At 40.2% G+C, this 20,634-nt stretch overlaps 2 protein-coding genes across 3 annotated transcripts in view; one reads left to right on the plus strand and one right to left on the minus strand.

The window, feature by feature from the left end:
* The window catches only part of LOC122564914 (endoglin-like), a 133,958-nt gene extending 126,125 nt beyond the window's left edge, over positions 1-7,833 (plus strand). Inside the window, exon 18 of the mRNA XM_043720381.1 lies at positions 7,696-7,833. Coding sequence (XP_043576316.1) covers positions 7,696-7,727 — 32 coding nt within the window. The 3' untranslated portion in view covers positions 7,728-7,833. The remainder of the gene's footprint in view (positions 1-7,695) is intronic.
* fpgs (folylpolyglutamate synthase) overlaps positions 3,595-20,634 on the minus strand; it is a 41,824-nt gene continuing 24,784 nt past the window's right edge. The window contains exons 12-16 of one of the 2 annotated variants that reach the window (XM_043720386.1): positions 16,998-17,095; positions 15,149-15,201; positions 13,776-13,851; positions 10,435-10,516; positions 3,595-8,713 (exon numbers count right to left, since the gene is read on the minus strand). In XM_043720386.1, coding sequence (XP_043576321.1) covers positions 8,286-8,713; positions 10,435-10,516; positions 13,776-13,851; positions 15,149-15,201; positions 16,998-17,095 — 737 coding nt within the window. In that variant the 3' untranslated portion in view covers positions 3,595-8,285. Of the gene's footprint in view, positions 8,714-10,434; positions 10,517-13,775; positions 13,855-15,148; positions 15,202-16,997; positions 17,096-20,634 lie in introns of both variants that reach the window. The other variant, XM_043720385.1, reaches the window with a different exon arrangement.

Consider the following 20,634-nt stretch of genomic DNA (forward strand, 5'->3'; position numbering starts at 1 on the left):
ACAACGCCATAAACAAACACATAGATCTAGATACCATCTATCAACCCCTCAGAAAACGAACAGGACGTGACATCACCACAAACCCCAGGAACCCCATCCAGGAGAAAGATATAAATAGAAAGAAGGAGACAACAGCTTCACTTCACTTGGAGGTCGCCACTGATGTTACCTAGCCAGGTAATAAAATGTCTGGATATCAAACCTACAGCTCAGCGAGCAAACCTACACCCTAAACCTCAACCTGAGCTACAAACCTTGTTTAAATAGGCCCCTATTCACGACAGATTTGAAGTTCCTAAGGCCCAGCTTTGTCATTGTACTAGTAATTAATATTTTGCCTATGAATGAGAATGTCATTATCAAGGGTGAGAGTTGACCAAGACAAATCTTCAGCCTTTTGTCCATCCACTTAACTACAAATTGTACATTTTGCAGAAGTATGAAAAGTTCTGCATAATTAGGCATTTTACATGAGGATAAAGCACATTCTTATGTGTCTCACAGGAAGTTACACTATAATGAGTGATATGGCTCAGCAATGTAATAGTGTTTCTGCCTTAGTTACCAGATGATTTATACACAAAATTAATTTAATGTAGCTCTCATTGATAGTTGAGAGTTCAGTTTGAGTAGGTATGTAGATGTACACAATTACAAAACTGTCACAAACATTCGCTGTTTTAAAAGACTGCAGTAACAATACACATTCATATATGAGATTTGGGTATCAATAGCAAAACACCATTCCAACCTCAAGTTTGCTTACCTCATAGTACAATGGGATCTTGATCAGGTGGGCCAATGGACTGAGGAGTGGCAGATGGAGTTTAATTCAGATAAATGTGAGATGCTGCATTTTGGAAAGGCACATCAGAGTAGGACTTATACACTTAATGGTAAGGTGCTGGGGAGTGTTGCTGATCAGAGACCTTGGAGTGCAGAGTCATAGTTCCTTGAAAATGGAGTCACAGATAAAAGTGCTAGTGAAGAAAACGTTTAGTATGCATTCCTTTATTGGACAGAACATTGAGGATAAGAGTTGAGAAGTCAAGTTGCAGCTGTACAGGACATTGGTTAGGCCACTTTTGGAATAATGTGTGCAAGTCTGGTCTCTTTCCTATCGGAAGGATGTTGTGAAACTTGAAAGGGTTCAGAAAAGATTCACAAGGATGGTGCAAGAGTTGGAGAATTTCAGCTATGGGGAGAAGTTTAATAGGCTGGGGCTATTTCCCCTGTAGTGTCAGAATCTGAAGGGTAACCTTAATAGAGGTTTATTAAATCATGAGGGACATGGTTAGGGTAAATAGACAAGGTATTTTTCCAGGAGTGGGAGTGTCCAGAACTAGAGGGTGAGAGAGGAAAGATTTTAAAAGAGACCTAAGTGGCAACTTTTTCATGCAGAGGATGGTGCATGTATGAAATAAACTGCCATAGGAAGTGGTGGAAGCTAGTACAATTACAACATTTGAAAAGCACCTGGATGGGTATACCTATAGGAAAGATTTGAGGGATATAGGCCAAGTGCTGTCAAATGGGACTAGATTAGGTTAGGATATTTGGTTGGCACGGATGAGTTGGTCCAAAGGATCTGTTTCCGTGCTGTACATTTCTATGACTCTAATCTTATGAACAGCTTATTCAATTTTTGCCACCCTTTAACCAACCAAATTTTGTTTCTGCTTAGTTTGTCTAGTAGTTGCAGTAATCCTGATCAAATCAATGATAAATCCATGAGAGTTTCAGCAGCTGGGGAGGTAAAAATATTGATAATCAGAACCTCATCAAAACTAAAATACAACACCAATGTTTAGTTTCAATAAATTATTAAGGTGAGGCATTTGTGGTAAAGGCTGGAAATAATGTTTTTTGCCTCCCAAAATTTTGTTGCAGTACTGAATGAACAATTTCCTTCATCTCAAGCAGTTTGATGATTTAGAAAACAGAGAACATTATAACATTGAAACCAAGCTGTGTTTACAAGACAGGATGGGATTTTAACAAGTGGCTGTGAAAGTGTGTGGACACTAGCAAGTTATGGAATTAACCTTACTTCTTTCTCAAATGTCAACCCAGGTCAGTAATCTTCATTAGTTGGAGATGGCCTGGGCTGTGACCAGCTGTTGCTGCTCCTCGAATGGCATAGAGGTATACCAGAGAAATGCTGCACCTTCTCCAGAGTTATCCTGAATGTTGACAGGATAGGACTCAGAGTACAGACATACATGCAAACTAGCTTTGAGCCGCATTTGGGGTTTGTGTTAAATTTCAGCAGAAATCTAGAAAAAGGTCAAAGTTTGAAATAGCATATAAATTTTTCTTTGGTGAGGAGGGTGAATTTGTCAAAGTTAACAATTGCCACGCTTTTGCCCGATTCAGGCAGAAAAGGTACAGCTGTGTCTTCAGATAGCAACTTGCTTTTATGTCACTCCTAATTGCAGCCACCATCATTAGTAATCATTTGCTAACAATTATGATTGTACACTTAGGAAACTGCATGTCACTTGTCACAGCTTCAGTATGTCCTTGCCTGATTCTAAAGTTGCATCTCCAACCACATTTGGCAGGTGTTTCGGGGAGATAGAACTGGCCCGTAAAAAAGCTGCCAGTCTTGTGCTGGCCTTTCAATCTTACCATTATGGGTTCAGAACTCCTGCCAGCATGGCTATCAATACCTGAGCCCCTCCTTTGCAACAAGGTAGCGATCCTTGAAAAGGAATATAATAGCATCAGGTAATTGTGGGTGGCACAGTGGTTAGCACTGCTGCCTCACAGTGCCAGAGACTGGGTTCAATTCCCACCTCAGGCGACTGACTGTGTGGAGTTTACACATTCTCCCATGTCGGCGTGGGTTTTCTCCAGGTGCTCCGGTTTCCTCCCACAGTCCAAAAATGTGCAGGTCAGGTGAATTGGCCATGCTAAATTGCCCGTAGTGTTAGGTGAAGAGGTAAATGTAGGGGGAATGGGTCGCGCTTCGGTGGGGACTTGTTGGGCCGAAGGGCGTTTATACACTGTAAGTAATCTAATCCAATCTAAAAAAAAGTGTCGCAGCTAAGCAAGTGATAAAAGTAGCCTTGGAAGAGATGTCCATTAAAGTTGCCAAGTACTGAAGATGAAAAGAAATTCAGGACCATAATTGATTAACAATTGCTCAACTCAAAAGACATGTACTATTCTACATTAAAGCAACATGAAAAAGTCATTTATTGCATATTTCACAACAGTAAAACAGCATGATTTACAGCAAAATAAAAACTTTGCAATAAATTTCACTTTTCATTTAGTTTGAAATAATTTAAACCAATTACATTACAATCATCATTTCAAGTTACCAATACAAGGCAGTAAACTTGTTGATTCACTTGGATGTTAGTAGAAATTTCAGTTAATACTTAAAGCAAAAATAAATTAAACAAATATCATTTTAAAAAATGCTGTGCAGAAATTAATTTCCTTGAATAAGTTGTTGCCATTGTTCCAAATTGAAAATTAAGAAATACAAACAATGAGAGGAAAACTACAAAAGTATTAAATATTAATTTTAAAATTCCTATACTCAACCCTAATTTTTTTTTTTCCACCACCATACCCTCCCTATTTTCCATGTTAATTATTCAATTTGCATCTTAGAGCCACCCAGATAATACATATATTGTCATTAACTTATCAGTGGCATCAGTCAATTCAAATCATTGGAAGAGAACTCTGGGGTTACTGAAAATATCTACTTAACGTTGCTTTCATAGCAGGATTCTTAAGTATCAAAACATGAGTGACAGCCTTGTGTGCACATTGGGACAGTGCAGATGTTTCTAGTATCTAAATCACCTGTCTCCATTAACAGGCTTTGGCTGTTGGTTATTCATTTTTTATGGCACAACGTTTTGTGATTTTCCAAGTATAAAATCCAAGTAACAGCAACAGATCCCACACGTACTCATGAGCCAGCTTTGTACATAAAATTGTCATTTCACATGTAAATGTGAAATGCTGATCCTTTAACAAAGTTATGTTATCCTTGTTTTTTTAAGAGGGGTTGTAAAAGGCTGAGGTTTCAATTTGTCTGGGTCTTGGGGTTATTGCTAATGGCTAACAGATACTGCCCAAGGCAACAATCTTGGAAAATGCTTTTTTAGGGTTACTAGTTGTTCTATGAAAGGGGAGCGGCCACTTCCAGATTTTTCTGGTTTGGTTTAGTTTTAGCTGGAAACCCACAGAAGCTGCTGCAGTGGAAAGAGGTTCCATGCTTCAGCAAATAATCCCTGGCTCATTCTCCCTGCCATCTCTCACTCCTGTGTTTGAGTTTACCTTTTTGCCATGAGGTGTATTTATGAGATGTTGCAGGAAATCATATCAGCTCTTTGTTAAGTCGCAGGGGATATCGTGTCACTCAGGTTATTAAATTATTGTTATTCTAATTTCTGTTTTCTTTTGTTTCCGTTTCATTCGGTGGTGTGTAAATAAATTGTTTGACTTGAAGCCAAGTGGTTTGACCAGCTGCATCCCTCCTGGTTATCCACCTTATGTCTGCCTAAAACAACTAGAAAAGTTAAGGTCTGGGCTACCTTCTTAAAATGTTTTTGGTCCATAACAGAATGCAAAAATACTGATGCAGTTCCCCATTATTTTCATGTTGTCAACAGTTCATGTTACAAAGAAAAACAATGTTTCATGTACGAGGTATTATTTTCCTTGTTAAGGTGCAAGGTATATAGAAAATTGTGGCAAAGTTTGCAATTGGATATTAATACTAAGTGAGAATATAGGGAACTAAGCCTCACAATAATGTTTCCTTCATAGCTTAAGAGCACTCAAACAGTTAATGCATCAGATTGTTTGCAGCAGTTGTACATCTAATTAAGTACACAGTAAAATGATATTTTTCCACGATATAATTGAGCATTTGACAGTTGCTCTTAAATAATTTCCTGTTATTGTTGAACAGTCACTGTTTAGGATGACTTACTAAAGCTGCCTGTTTTGAGAAATAATATCTTTCATCTGCAGGCAGCGACAACCAAAGGTTTTATCCAGTCTAATATGGTTACAGTATCCAGCCACTTATTTCAGAAATCAGTTCATAAGCTCTAAGTTTTTAAGTTTAAATAACGATTCCATTCATGCCATTACTCTCAAAACACTAGTCTAAGACCCAACTCAAGGCTACTTTACAGCTGATTGCTAAGAAAAGAATAGCAGAACCTCTGCTAGATATCTCCTACCTTCCTAGTCTTTATGGAAAGGACATACATCTTTGCTTGGTGAACTCCCATGCTGACAGTGTGATGATTACGAGCCTACTGCATGATAAAGAATTAGTGACGGAGCTTGCAAATGCTTACTGTAATCAGAAGGAGAAACCAAACCAAACCATGACAAAACTGAAATATATTCACAATAATACAGAACTTAAACAGTGCTAAATAGAGACAAGTCGTCAAAGCTTTTTGTCTTATAGTTACTCAGATTGAAACAAAAGAAAACCAAATTCAGAGGGGAACAATAATTTCTACAGCATGGTTGGCAATGAAGGTACTGTAGGAACTGTTCACTGTCAATCTTAAATTCAAACCAGTACTGAATGATTGATGACCATGGGCTGTCCACAGCATGCATTTTATCAAGCATTTTCCCAATCCTGTAAAACTCAGAAGTATGTCCAACTTGACATGATTCAGCTATTTGACAATACTTATTAAATCATTACTCTCAAGGTCTTTGTAGACCGAAAGGAACATGTTCACACATAGTAGCAACATTCTTCCCCAATGAGGAAAGGGCTATGGAGATAGTCAATCCCTGCTGCAGCAGCATGGCAACACCTTGACCAATTGAGGATTAATTTCCCTGGTGTGAATTTAGTAAATTAAGATTAGCAGTTTACAGAATTTCTTTACAAATTATCTAGGTGGCTGTTTCACTGATTTTGCTTTTTTTCTCCACATCCCTGTTCGTTTTTATTACTGTTTATTTTGAAACCATTCAACTGAAAAGGCAGGCCCATCTGGACAATCTCACAATGCATACAGAAATGTTCCAACTCCCCTACACACTGATATCCGATTGCCACTGTGTATTTACCAGAAATAATCCACTTCCCAGAATAAAAAGAAAAATCAGAGGGCAAGTTATCTCAAGTATTCATGTGCAACTGATCTCAGTCGTAGCAGTGACAACAGGAATGAATCACTCCACTATTTTGCACTAAGCTTACATTCCTGTTTTTAAGACAGCATCCTTCGTTTTCTGAAGCAGAGGATCTTTAGTTAAAGTATACAATACTATATTTTATCACCAATGCAAAAGAAAGAACATGATCAGTATACAGATTGTCTGGCAGCATGCTGTCTCAGAGTTTGTGGCTAAGTACATGCAAATCTTAGATGATGATGCTCTGCAAGATTAGCAGTTAAAAATCTAAGAGATAATTTACATCAGGCTCCCAGCAATGCTACTTTGTAGCAAATCTTAACTGAAACACACCATGCCCTAGAATTGCACATACAGACATCTAGCCAAACTACATTTTGTTCACATGATCACTCACCACTGCAAAATGCTAGGAATGTAACCACAGTGATGAGAAATATATTTACTTCCAACTGTCTTGGTTTTTAATTACCCTCCCCAAAGAGATTATATTGATCCATTTGAATAGATTGTGACTTTACCATTATACAAGAGGCATCATCATTACATAGAACATGTTGAATGCAGCAGTTGGTCTTTGCATGTTCTTCATTATCATGTGATAGCGGGAACAGGATCACATCCCAATAACAGCAGGCTTGGAACCTCTGGATAAGGAAGACTACCTTGTGAACGGATGGGTTTGAACTAGGAGTTAAAAGATTATATCATGTACTCCACAGGTGAATCTGAAAATGTACAAGACAAAATTAACTTGCAACCTCCCAGTCCTCTGCTTCACCTTAGATGGTCTTACCAAGCTTTGCGTATAGATTAATCAATTCAAAAACATGGGAGATTTACAGGTCATGTATAATTTCGTGATAGTGTGTATAAGAGCACCGAGTATAAAGGGAATAAAGATTTATTTCGACATTAAACTACATTGAATGCCTCTTCGTTGTGCTACGGAAGACTTCCTTAATTTTTCCAAGATATGTAAGCCTCGTTGGCCAAGCCAGCACTCATTGTCCACCTGTAAATGATGGTGAGGGACCTTCTTGAAATGCCACAGTCCATGGTAGGGTAAGTGCGTCCACACAACATTGAAGGAGCAGCGATTACAGTTTCAAATCAGTATAGTATGGAGAAGAATTCTCAAGTTACGGTACTTCCATGTATCTGCTGCTCTTATTCATCTAAATGATAGAGGTCACAGGTTTGGAATGGTGCTATCTAAGGGGCACTGGGTGTCTGCAAGCATTCTCGCAGTAGGTTGACTATTCTCCTACCCTAAGTGGGCTGTTGAGGGAGCCTCTACCTATTTGACAACCAGGAAAAACGGATATCTCCTGCCCACTGCTTTCTGCACTGAACCATATCTAGCAGTGAACCAACTCCTACTTTTACATGAACTATACTGTAGGCTTATGAATTAAAAATCATCCTGGACTTTTGGTTTGCAATTCATAACTATAATTAGTAGCAATCATCTTTCTTTACAAATTATCTGGGTGACTGTTTCACTGACTGTGCTTTTTTTTCCAAATCCCTGTTCTTTATTTCTAGTTTATTCTGAAGCCATTCAATTGAAAAGCTGAAAAGGCAGGCCCAGCTGGAAAATCATGAAGTCATAAAGTGTTCCATCTCCCCCACACAAACATTTGAATGCCACTGCGAATCTCCAAGAAATTATGCACTTCCCAGAATAAAAAGAAAAATCAGAGGGTGAGTTATGTCAAGTATTGTGCAACTATTCTCAGTCACATCAGTGACAACAGGAATGAACTACTCTACTATTTTGCACCAAGTTTATTTTCCAGTTTTTAAGACCCATAAAATGCAAGACCTTTTCTTTTAAATATTTCATATGCAAAAATTTAACTAATATATGCCATTAGACATAAAAGCCTGGTCTATGCTTCACACACAAACCTGCAAGAGAAAGCTATGATTTTAGATTATCCCATGGCTGCTAAGTACTTTCTGGTGAAATGAGATTCCAAACTGTCAATATCATCGCCTCTGCCTTAGTGTTAGCTCTTTTATATCAAAATACTTTGTATCTGAATAATGTCCAGTACAACAGACATAGAAACAGATCCCCCTAGTCAACACTTCCTCCATATTAGGTCCTTAGAGCAAAGTCTAAAAAAAAATCACTGAGATAACGACTGGTCAAGAAGTTTTAGGCACCCGCCTACAAGGTGCAGGCTTCCTGTGATCAGGATCTGTATGCTTGAAGCCTCCTTCAGTGCAGCAACTCCTGCTGGATGTACATTAGGTGGTTTGGCCAGTGAAGGCTGGAGGTCAGAATCACGTCCTTGCGTTATCCACTGCAAGCCATTGTTGATGCAAGGGAAGACGAGTGCACGAGTGGTTATGTGCTCACACTCTGGACCACGTAACAGTAGCATTTCCTCATCCAAACCACCTCTCGTAACAAATGTGGTGGAGCCTTCTAGGGTACTGCCTGTTAAGTTCCATAAATTATCATGCTTCACCTCTGTAAGTTTACACCAGGCACGATGGTTATCAAGGCAACGGCTGAGCATGTTCTCCAGAGAGACAGTGTAATTTTTCTGATCTGAGAAAACAAAACGTTGCATGTTAAACCTAGATCACAATTTTTTTGTGCTCATCTATATGAAAGATGCTAGAGTTGGCAAACAAGATGCAGACAGTCCTAGAGGAACAGGTTAAATGCAGTGTTGCATCGTGATGACTGACTAGTTATTTTTACTTTGATGGTGATTTAGATTCAGAGGAAAATTCCTGCCCTTACAATGAGGTCACAGGAGGTTTACTGTGCACCCAAGTTACCTGAGCAGATAGAATTTCAGTTTCATATCTAATCTAACACTATTTCAATAGTGGTGTTGACCTAGATAACATGCTCGAATCAAGTATTGTCTGAGTCCACAATGCATAGATCGGAATTGGGGGTTCTACAAAGTAAGCCAAACCAATAGGCTGTACCTATTATTAAAAATGCATACCTGGATTCAAAAAGGTAACCAAAGCTAATGGTAGCATTTCAAATCAAATAAAATGAAATGAAAACGCTTGTAGCTTTTCTTCCTATCTGTAACCAAATTTATCAGTAATAATTTACAGCCTGACTGAAAACATTTGAGAATCACTTCTCTACACTGTCCCAGACCCAAAAAAGTCCCTTCAACACAAACCTCAAACTACAAACATTAAAGATTTCTGATTTCCCTCATTGGCTACCCTCTGCTTAATGTGAAATTGCAGATATTTTACTTTCATCATGTTTACAACACAGAACCACACCATTCAACCAAAGGCATCTATGTTTGTGCATACGGCCCACACAAGTCTCCTCACACTTCTTCATTGAATCCCACCAGCATTTTACTGTCATTATTCAACCACTTTCTTCAGCCACTGCAGTCATTCCATTCCCTTCTTCCTTGTGTATTTATCTTTTTTAGATTAGATTACATTAGATTAGATTACATTACAGTGTGGAAACAGGCCCTTCGGCCCAACAAGTCCACACCGACCCGCCGAAGCGAAATCCACCCATACCCCTATATTTACCCCTTACCTAACACTACGGGCAATTTAGCATGGCCAATTCACCTGACCCTGCACATCTTTTGGACTGTGGGAGGAAACCGGAGCACCCGGAGGAAACCCACGCAGACACGGGGAGAACGTGCAAACTCCACACAGTCAGTCGCCTGAGGCGGGAAATGAACCCGGGTCTCAGGCGTTGTGAGGCAGCAGTGCTAACCACTGTGCCACCGTGCCATCTTACTCCCTCTTAAATGTTATCTATACTATATTTGTTACTAATCCTGAATGGTAACAGTACCTTGTCACTGACTTGCCAGACAGTGGAAATCCTTATGTATTTAACGGTTAGCAAACTTGCAATTTTGAACATTTCAATTAAGATTGCCCCGCAGCATAAGTTTGTGAGAATGATCATCGCAATTACATTTTTTTCAGTTTTTGCTCATCATCTGCAATACTGCCAGGGATCATGGGGACAAAGGCTATTATTGATTAGCTATCACTAATCAATTTGTTACTCAACCAAGGTGAATTACATTCTGTTGAAAAATTGAGTCAGCTGTCTCTCTGTGCCAGCATAACACCTTGCACTGATTCTCTCAGACAGATGGGCAATGTTTCCAAGTACTGTAAGTTTTTCCATCAGACTTAGTTTGTTTTGCTCAATATATCCAAAAAGAGGCAACTTATCCATAACATTCAATACAGTCACTAAAAGGTTTCAGCTCTTTGGAAGCCACATTTTAAAAAGGAGCAACTTACCAAGACCACACTTGCTAGCATTCAGATTCTGTGCCATGTCCAAGAGATTGGGGCAAAAGACAGCAAAATCAAACTGACAAGGCTAAAAGAAAAGAAACATCAGGTTTTTTTGTTGGCTGTAGACAAGATCACCTCATCTTTCTGTCCCCATTTCAGTCTGCCTGCATCACGTACTAATTTTGGTTACCTTTATCTGTTAGATCAACTACCAACAATTTTTCAAACTTAACCATCTGCTCACTGCTTCGGATGGTCAGTCAGGGTGAAGGCAGGTGATTAAATTTGAAGTATTCCACTTTAACTCACTAACTTGCATTCTCTATTGAAAAGCTTTTCCTTCCCTGACTTAAGATACTTCTCAAATTCCTTCCCTTTTGTGACTAAACACTTTCTTAAGCCAACTCATTTTTCCTCCCTCCTACTCCTTCATGTAATGAACCTGTGCTAGATTACACCATTTTATATGAGAAAGGAGGCATCAAGCCATTGTAGGAACCAAAAGCAGGCTATAGCATCAATAGACAAATGCCTGGTGGTATGATCCAGAAACTCAGCTAATGTTCTGGGTTTGAATCTCTCCATGGCTGATGGTGGAATTTGAATTCAAATTTTTTTAAAATTTGGAAATCAAAAATCTACTAATGACCATGAATTTGACCAGTTGATTGTTGGAAAAACCCATCTGGCTTACCAATGACCTTCAGGGAAGGAAATCTGCCATCCTTGCCAAGTCTGACCTAAAAGTGATTCCAGAGCCACAGAAATGTGGTTGACTCTCGATTACACTTGATATTGTCTAGCATGCCACTCATTGGATCAACTGCTGTAAAATCTCAACAAAGAAATGAAACCAGATGGACATCCTGGCATTAACCTTGACTCCTGAAAAGTCAACAACAGAAATAGCCCTGTCAACCCTACAAAGCCTTCTTTACTGACATCTCAGGCTAGTACCAAAATTGGGAGAGCTGTCTCACAGAGTAGTCAAGCAACACCATGACATAGTCACACTCAGAGAATCATATCTTACACACAATGTCCCAGATACCAACATCACCATCTTTGGATATGTCCAGTAGAGGTGAAGGATTTGCCCTGGAAATCCTCAATAGTGACTCTGGATCTCATAGCTTAAGCTTAAACATGGGCAAGGAAATTTCCTGCTGATTAACATGCACTCTTCCTCCTCAAATCATGAATCAGCACTCCTCCATGTTGAACTTGGAGGAAACACTGAGGGTGGCAAGGGATTAAAAGATACTCAAAAAGTACATCTACCACCAAGAGTGGCTTGGCAGCAGCACTACTGATCAAGATGGTTGGGTACTAAAGAGTATAGCTGCTCGACTGAGTCTGTGGCAGGCGGTCGGGAAACCAACAAGAGAGGAAAAAACATACTTGACCTCACCCTTACCAATCTGCTGGCTGCAGATGCATCTGTCCATGACAGTATCACCAATCCTTGTGGAGACAAGGTCCAACCTTTACTTTGAGAAAACCCTTCATCATATTGTGTGGCACTATCACCAAACTAAATGGGACAGACTTAGAACATATCTGGCAACTCAAGACTGGATGCCCAGACTTATGAGGCACTGCGGGCCATCAACAGCAGTAGAACAATACATCAATTCCCTTCATCAGTCAGAAGTGGCAAAATTTGCAGATAATTTCACAATGTTCAGCACCATTTGCAATTCCTCAGACACTGAAGCAGTCAATATTCAAATACAACAGATTCTAGACAGTACCCAGGCTTGGGCTGACATGTGGCAGGTAACATTCATGCCACACAAATGCCAGGCAATGATCATCTCCAATAAAAGGCAATCTAGCTATGGTCTCTTGATATTCCCATCATTGAATTCACCACTATCCAGATCCTGAGTGTTACCATTGACCAGATACTCAACTGGACTCGCCATATCAATATGGTGGCTACATGAACAGGTCAAAGGCAAGGAATACAGAGTAACACCCTTCCTGACTCCCCAAAGCCAGCCACAATTCACAAGGCAAACATCAGGAATGTAATGGTTACTCCTACCTGCCTGGCAGCTCAGGCACAATAAGCTTGATAACATCTAAGTCAAAGCAGCCCGCTTGACTGGCACCACTTCCACAAGCCACACATCCAGTCCCTCCATCATCAATTCAGTATCAACAGTGTATATTATCTATAATTTGCACAGCAGAAATTCACTAAAGATTCCTAGCCAACATCTACGAAACACATCTAGAAGGATAGGGCAGCAGATAAATGGGAACACCACCATTTGCAAATTCCCCTCCAAGCCAATCACCGTCCTGACTTGAAATGTATCGCCATTTCTTCACTGTTGCTGCGTCAAAATCATGAAATTTCCTCCCTAAGGGCATTGTGAGTCCACCTTCAGCACATGGGCTGCAGTAGTTCAAGGAAGCTCACCATCCCTTTTCAAGGGCAACTAGGGATTGGCAATAAATGCCAGCCAGCCAGCAACAAACATCCTTCAAGCAGATTTTTAAAATCCTGTGACAGAGGAATTAGGTCCCAGTGTTTGTCTACGCTGCTAACTTCTCTACTTTAAGAAAGTTAAATACACTGAAATGGAAACATGGAGAAATCAAAGATAAAAGGATTAATGGAACTGGCAACTTAACATTACTACTATCTTGGATTGTCATTCTTATGCAATCTAGAATATACGGAATATCTGACTGTCTACTGTTCTGGGCAGAGCAACAATTTAAACATCGCAGATCCTTTATGACTTCAACTTTAACAGAAATAATCCATCCAAATTAAATACAGGGCCACCCCCGTATCCGCAGAATTGTGTTCCTCAGTTCACTGCAGCCGAAACATGTTATAGGTAAATCTTCCGGAACCGGGGGGGGGGTAAATTTCCAATTTACATAAATAGTTTTACTCCAATCTGCAGTTTTGGGCTTCTGTGGTAGGTTTAGGAATGTGGGGACATAATGATTTGAAATAAACAGAATGTGGATGCAACTAATTTAAATAATGGAGAGTAACTGCAGTTCTGAAGGGTCACTGAACCAAAAACATTAATTTGGCTTTCGTTCCACAGATGCTGCCAGACCTGCTGAGTTTTTCCAGCAATTTCTCTTTTCATTTCTGATTTCCAGCATCCTTGTTCATTAAAAAAAAAATATTCAATCTTTAAAATTACTTACATATACTTAACTGCCCAACTTGGGTAGCTATGACTCCAAAGACCAAAATCTTACAAAGTGAACAAGTACCTTCATTAGAACACTACCATCCCCCACTAGATTAAACAAGCAGATCAGTTTCCCCAAATCTCCACAGATCTTATGGTGAAGCCCATTTTTACCATGAGCAGCTTCAGTAGTGCAGCAGCATCACGGTCCCCTGTTGTATTGAACAGTAGTACCCGCACCACGGGTCCTCTGCTGGAAAAGAAAGATCAGCTCAATAATCAAGTCACCAAGACATCAACTTCATGCTAATAGGTTCTGATCCCTGACCTAACTCATTAGAATGTCTTCTCTCCCTTTTGTCTCTCCCTCTCCATTTACCCCCATGCCCTCTGGGCTGTGTCTCCTCATTGACACCTTCCTTCCTACAGTATCTGTTCATTATTCAAATTAACCACACCCTTCTCCTATTTCTGGTTTGTGAAACCTATTACCTTACCCTTCATCTCAGCCAGATGATTTATATGGGGCTGAACCTTTCCAGATTGGTGTAAGCAAAGGTGCACTAGTACACTGAAAAGAAAAAAAGATCAGGCTACTTAAACAATTAATACAGCCATTCACTTTGTAAGGTTCACCTTTGAATCTTAAATACACCGATCCAGATTGCTACCTGACATTTTGCCCAAACCTCTTTCCTGACTGCAAACACCACAATAAGTGCAAGATCAGTACTTTAAAAAATGGTTTAAACCGTGTAACTAGAATATTCTGTGTTACATAGAATGCTCTGCTATTAGAATAACCACAATAGGAAGTTTGACTTGATTAGGTTGAAACGTCATGGAGCTCCACAGCATGGATACAGACCTTTTGGTCCAATTCATCCAAATCTAGTCCCAATTGCCAGTATTTGGCCCATGTCCCTCTCAACTATTCCTATTCATATACCCATCTAGCCGCCTATTAAATTTTGCAATTGTACCAGCCTCCACCACTTCCCCTGGCAGCTCATTCCATACACATTCCACCCTCTGCGTGAAAATTTTGCCCCTTAGGTCCCATTTATATTTTTCCCTTATCACCTTAAACCTATGCCCTCTTCGGACTCCCATACCCTGCAAAATAATAAAATAAAACACCTTGGCTATGCACCTTATCCATGCTCTTCATAATTTTATAAATCTCTATGAAGGTCACCCATCAGCCTCAATGCTCCAGGGAAATGAGGCCTATTCAGTCTCTCCCTATAGAAACAAGAATCTTGGCTGATGTTTCTTCCCTCATCCAACTCCATTTCCCAACCCTGCAAACTTCAGCCCCAACCTCAACAATTGAAAGTACATAGGTCATTTTATCATCGAACTGCTGCCCAAGGTAAGATTCATTAAGTTATCAAAGACCAGATTGATGCCAGGCCATGCTTTCATGTACTTGTGCAGATAGAGATGGGAGAAGCTGCTCTGTTGAGGATACCTTATAGATGTAAATTGCTTAGGCACAGTATTACAGTATAGCCTTGATCCTTGAAAACATTGCAGACACTCACCCCACAGCTTTTGCTTCTTTCAGCGAATGTTCCTGAAACCATTTGACACAGGCCTGAAAACAAAACCAGAGTCAATGCTCACGCCCCAAGAATACTGCTTCCCAAACTGTGGGTCACAACCCCTAGTGGCAAAACCTTTGGGTTGTGTGCTCTGAGGCACCAAGTACTGCTGCAAGCTCTAACCAAGTACTAACAGTTGAGAAGCTCCTTTAAATCACCTCATCTTGTACATTTGAATCTTATCCTTAAAAGCCTAATGCAAAGCACTGCGCTTATTAGTTAAAAACACTGCCAATTAAAGAGTTCCACTCCGTGCTGCACTCAAATCTGTCACTCACCACTCCACTCTTTCAGGTTTGCAGTCACAATGGGAAACCCTTCTATAAAAGCATATATCTTCTTCTGTAACTTTATCCCTCTGTCAATAAACCAGATTGTTATTCACCAGTAGGAGCAAATTACTAGAGATGCTGGAACCTGTACAGTCATTTTAACACAGCAACCTGTTCAGATGCCCATTTCTCTGCCCTCAGCATGTTGCAATGCTCCAGTGAATCACAGTGCAACCTGGAGAAACATCTCATCTTCAGACTAGGCCTTTTACAATCTTCTGGACTTAATTTTGAGTTCAACACCCTCAGATTGTAAACTCACTCCCATTTCTTCCATTTCTTTTAGCTCTACTTGTTGCATTCTCTTGTTACCATGCCCTCTCTCCCCTCCCCCAACTCCAGTGGGACCATTGGTTCTTTCCAGTTTGGCAGTTGGATACATCATTGTTCTGCCATTCTAAGATTCTGATCACTTAATTTGGACTATCCATACCCTTTCCTTCCCCAGCAATTCACATCCACACTATTGCATTAATGCTGCCCCCTCCACACTTCACGTCAGCTCTGATGAAGAATCATCTAGACTCGAAACGTTAGCTTGCTCTCTTTCAATGGATGCTGCCTGACCTGTTGTGATTTCCACCATTTTTGTTGTCATTATTCATCTGTCCTTGGAAGCTACAAATTTCAAATACAAATTCGCTTGGTGTTCCATTGTTTTTCAACAAGTTGTTACCTACAGAATCTGTATCTTCTTTCCTACAATCTCAATCAGGTTTCTGGCACTGAGCAAATGACCTTAACCAAATACACCAACATTCTCGGAGCCTGTGAAACATCTTTTATCCTCACTGATTAGATTATGCTCCTTCAACACCTCTCTTCCTCTACTATTTATCTTAGTGGGATTGCGCTTGCTTGGATTTACCTTGAGCTACCAGATCATCTGAGGCAGTGACTCATGCACCAGAAACATTATCTCCAAGATTCAACATTTATCCATAGCTGCTTCTTTACCTTCAGAAGTACAGCAATTTCCACATGCACACTGCAACATACATCTGCATTTCACTATCATGTCACAGCCCGTGTGTACTCCAAATTCAATTCCCAATATTTCTAAAAGTTCCCTTCACTAGGTCAATGAACTGTCTGAAAACTCAGCATCCAATCTGGTCTGAGTTCCTTTACAGATTCTGTATCATCTCCATCATAATGAGCAAAGTTCAGCAAGACTGAGGTTACCTCCTAGAGAGTATCCAGACATTTAAAACTGGAATAAGCATGGGGTTGTAGCACTGCTTTACACCTATTCCAGAAATACATATCATTGGAAACAAGATACTCAAGTGTGTGAAATAGATATGTAGACGTGGACATACAGTGCTGCAAGCTGCAGCTCTTCAAGACTTTTTAAAACAAGGTCTGATTGTAATTCCAGCCCTTGATACAGCTTTCCTAAAAGGAGCACCCATAACACTAAGAGAGATACCAGGTCCCAGGTAATGCCAACACACCTTTATACTACCAATGGTGTGAGCGCCATCTATGTAATAGGTCACTGGTCCTCGCTTCAGGATCTGCGATCGGCCCAGCCATTTTGTATCACGCAATCCTACAAGAAGAGGATTGAAGACAAATTAATTCTTCACTTTAAAATCCATGGTCAACATTCAAGAGAAGCATGGGCTACAACAGAAATACTCACGAACTCAAAACAATTTCAGAGAGAGTGGACCAGCTAATTACTCTATTCTACCTGAAGTCTCAACTAGATACAAGCCATCCGGAGACAAAAAAAAAAATCAATATAATCCCCTTTAGGAATTAACATAGCAGGAGCAGCAGTGTGTACATAGTTAGATTGTGCACATGAACACCAACTGTCCAATGCTCAACTATTGCGTCTCCTGCTAGACAGAAACAAAAGTATAAGTAGATCAGTATTTTAGTGCTCCCTCATTCTCTCACCAGTGGCTTATTTGATAACTATGTGGTCTAATACACAAGTCAATTCAAGAGGGTCTGAAATTTGTTTCTCAGTCAAGGCCACAGGAGAGGTGCAAATGTCTTCAGCTGCCCTGATGCTCCAGCATAGTAGGAAATTTGAGACATGGAGACAATAAGCCACAGCTTTGACTCATGGTTCTTGCAGCTGAAATGTTATAATTGATACTAGAGCAAAGGATGATCAGCAAGACTTCCACCAAGTCCTTGTCAAATGATATGTAGTGGTACCAAATAAAAGGAAAGTGGTTAGTTTTGCTATGATGAATGCCTTGGCTGATACATTTAGATGCATTTCAGAATTCCACTAATGCACCTGGAATGGAAGTTTTCTTTTAAAAGTAAAAAAGTGACTGTGGGTGTCAGTGGCTAGGCTGGCATTTATTTCCCCACTCCTAGTTGTCTTGAGGTGGTGGTGGTAAACCACCTTCTTGAATCATTGCAATCCATGTACAGTTAATCTACAATACTGTTTGGATTTTAACCAATAGACAATGAGGGAACAGAAATGTTCTAAGCCAGGATAGTATGTGGATTTCAGGTGAACCCGCAGGTGGAGGTGCTCCCTGCTGTCCTTGTCCCTTTGGGTGTTGAAGCCAAGGGTTTGCTGCAAGAGTCTCTGTGAGTTGCTGCAGTACATCTTGTAGATGGTACATGCTGCTGCCACTATGCACCAATGGTTTCAGGAAATGAATGTTTAAGATGGTGGATGGTACAAATGCTTTGTCCTAAATGGTGCTGAGTGTCAAATATTGCTGGAGCTGTACTGACCCAGACAAATAGATAGTATTCCATCATACACCTAACCTAGGCCTCATTGATAGTGACAAGCAATCATAAGACAGAAGAATTGCCATCCTTTAACTTGCTGTTTTAGCTGCAGTATTTATATGGTTGCACAGTTCCGTCTCTGGTCAATGGTTGAAATTGAAAGTGGGGAATTCAGCAATGATAATGTTATGGGAACATGGTACCTCTCTGGTAGTTGTCACTCCAAACCAAGGTCTTCGTGCTTTTCACATCTTGCTATAGACTGCTTCAGTATTGGAGAAGTCATGAATGGCACTGAACACTGTGCAAATATCAATGACTATCCCAAACGACTGATTTAATGAACGGAAGTTCATTAGTGAAATAGCTGAAGATTGTTAGGCCTAGGACAGTACCCTGAGAAACCCCCGCAGGAGTGTCCTGGGACTTGCACATTAATCTCCAAAAACAAACTATCTCCCTTTGTGCTAGGTATGAATTCAAAAAGTAGAGTTTTCCCCACATTTCTATTGACTTTAGTTTTGCTATGGCTCTTTGGTACTATTCTCAGTCAAATTCTGCCTTAATTGCAAGAGCAGTCACTCTCACTTCACGTTTGAGTTCAGCTCTTTTGTTCACATTTGGACCGAAGTCACAATGAAGTCAAGAGCTGAATGAAAACAAAAAGTGCTGGAGATCACAGCCAGTCAGACAGCATCAATGGAGTGAAAGTTAGTTAACATCAAGTTTAGACAATACTTCCATCAAGACTCAAAACGTTACCTTGCTTTCTCTCCATAGATGCTGTCTGACCCACTGTGATCTCCAGCACTTTTTGCTTCCAGTTCATATTCCAGCAACTGCAAGTAATTTGCTCCTACAGGAGCTGAGTGATCCTGATGGAACTCCAGCTAAGCATCAATGAACAGGTTATTGCTGAACAAGTGCTGCTTGGTGGCACTACTATATTCATGAACATCAATATGATGGAAGGGTGATACCTGCTCAGCAAACCTTCTACCATCTCTCTTCTAAAAGCATATCAGGATTTCTTTTTCACCAAAGAGTGGGAGTCTGACAGTATTCTACTTGGGAGGGTAGTCGAGGTCGGTAACCTTACAATCTTTAAAAGTATACTGAGATTACTACCTGAAATGTCATTACATTCAAGGCTGTGGGCCTAGTGCTGCATGTGTAGGTTTAGTGTTGCTTTGATGGTACAGACACCATTGCACAATTCCATGACTCCTCTGAACGTGAGTGACTCTACTGCTCATTTCATGTATTTATTGGGACAATAACTACTCATCCAAATGATCTAGTTTGAGACTCAAGAACACTGCTTCCTCCCTTTCTGCAAAGACCATGGGCTCAATTTTACCAGAAGTCAGCCTAGTGTGAATTTTAGCAAGTTTCACAGAGTGTTTCTTTTAGTGAGCCTTATTGTGTTTTCTCACACTATTATTCCAAACTCGCCTCTTTATCCACATACACATATGACATTGTGCTCATCCTATTCTCTCACTCACCACAATTGGAAGTACAGGTCATTGCCATTATATCTCAAGATTCTGGTACCAGCACAATGGTAGCCATGTACTCAGTCAAGTGCTAGCAGTCTGGAGTTGTCCTTCATGGTTCCTGCCAATTCCTCAGATATGTCAGAGAAATTCAAGCCTGCTTACAGAGCATGCTGGGATGTTAACACATGGTGTTGAAGTTAGAGGTCCAGAGGATCAAACAGCAAGCTAGAATAGTCACTGTCTAGTTTCCATCCGACAGGTGGGAGAATAGGAAACTACATACCAATGAGGTGAGACAACATAATAACGAGTTGTTGACACATTCTTATGCAGTCAGGAGAAAGTGAGGACTGCAGGTGCTGGAAATCAGAGCTGAAAATGTATTGCTGGAAAAGCGCAGCAGGTCAGGCAGCATCCAAGGAGCAGGAGAATCGACGTTTCGGGCATGAGCCCTTCTTCAAGTATTCTTATGCAGTCAATGCTCACTAGCAAAGATGCTGTCTCACATTTCAATACTTGACTGGAAATAGGATATTTTGCTTGCAACTTCAGGAATCTCAGTATTAATCTTAGGCAATTCTCCCAACTTTCTAGTCAAGTGTTATGCTAGCAAAATCCATGAGATGGCAGCAGCAGCAGACATTTATATTTTTGCAGCCAGAAGACGACTGGTCAATTCACAACCACATATTCCTCAACCAGAGATCAGAAACTTGCCAATTTAGAGCCATATCAGATGGTTTCTCACCTTGAATGATCTGAGCTACTTTGACTGCAATTAAAATTGCTTGGTGAACTTTTAAAAACTTTGATTATAATTGTATTTGTGTGAACATTTAATTTAAAATATTATTGAAATGAGTCACTACCTTGT

The sequence above is a fragment of the Chiloscyllium plagiosum genome, chromosome 30 (assembly GCF_004010195.1).
Source record: "Chiloscyllium plagiosum isolate BGI_BamShark_2017 chromosome 30, ASM401019v2, whole genome shotgun sequence".
NCBI classification, from domain to species: domain Eukaryota; kingdom Metazoa; phylum Chordata; class Chondrichthyes; order Orectolobiformes; family Hemiscylliidae; genus Chiloscyllium; species Chiloscyllium plagiosum.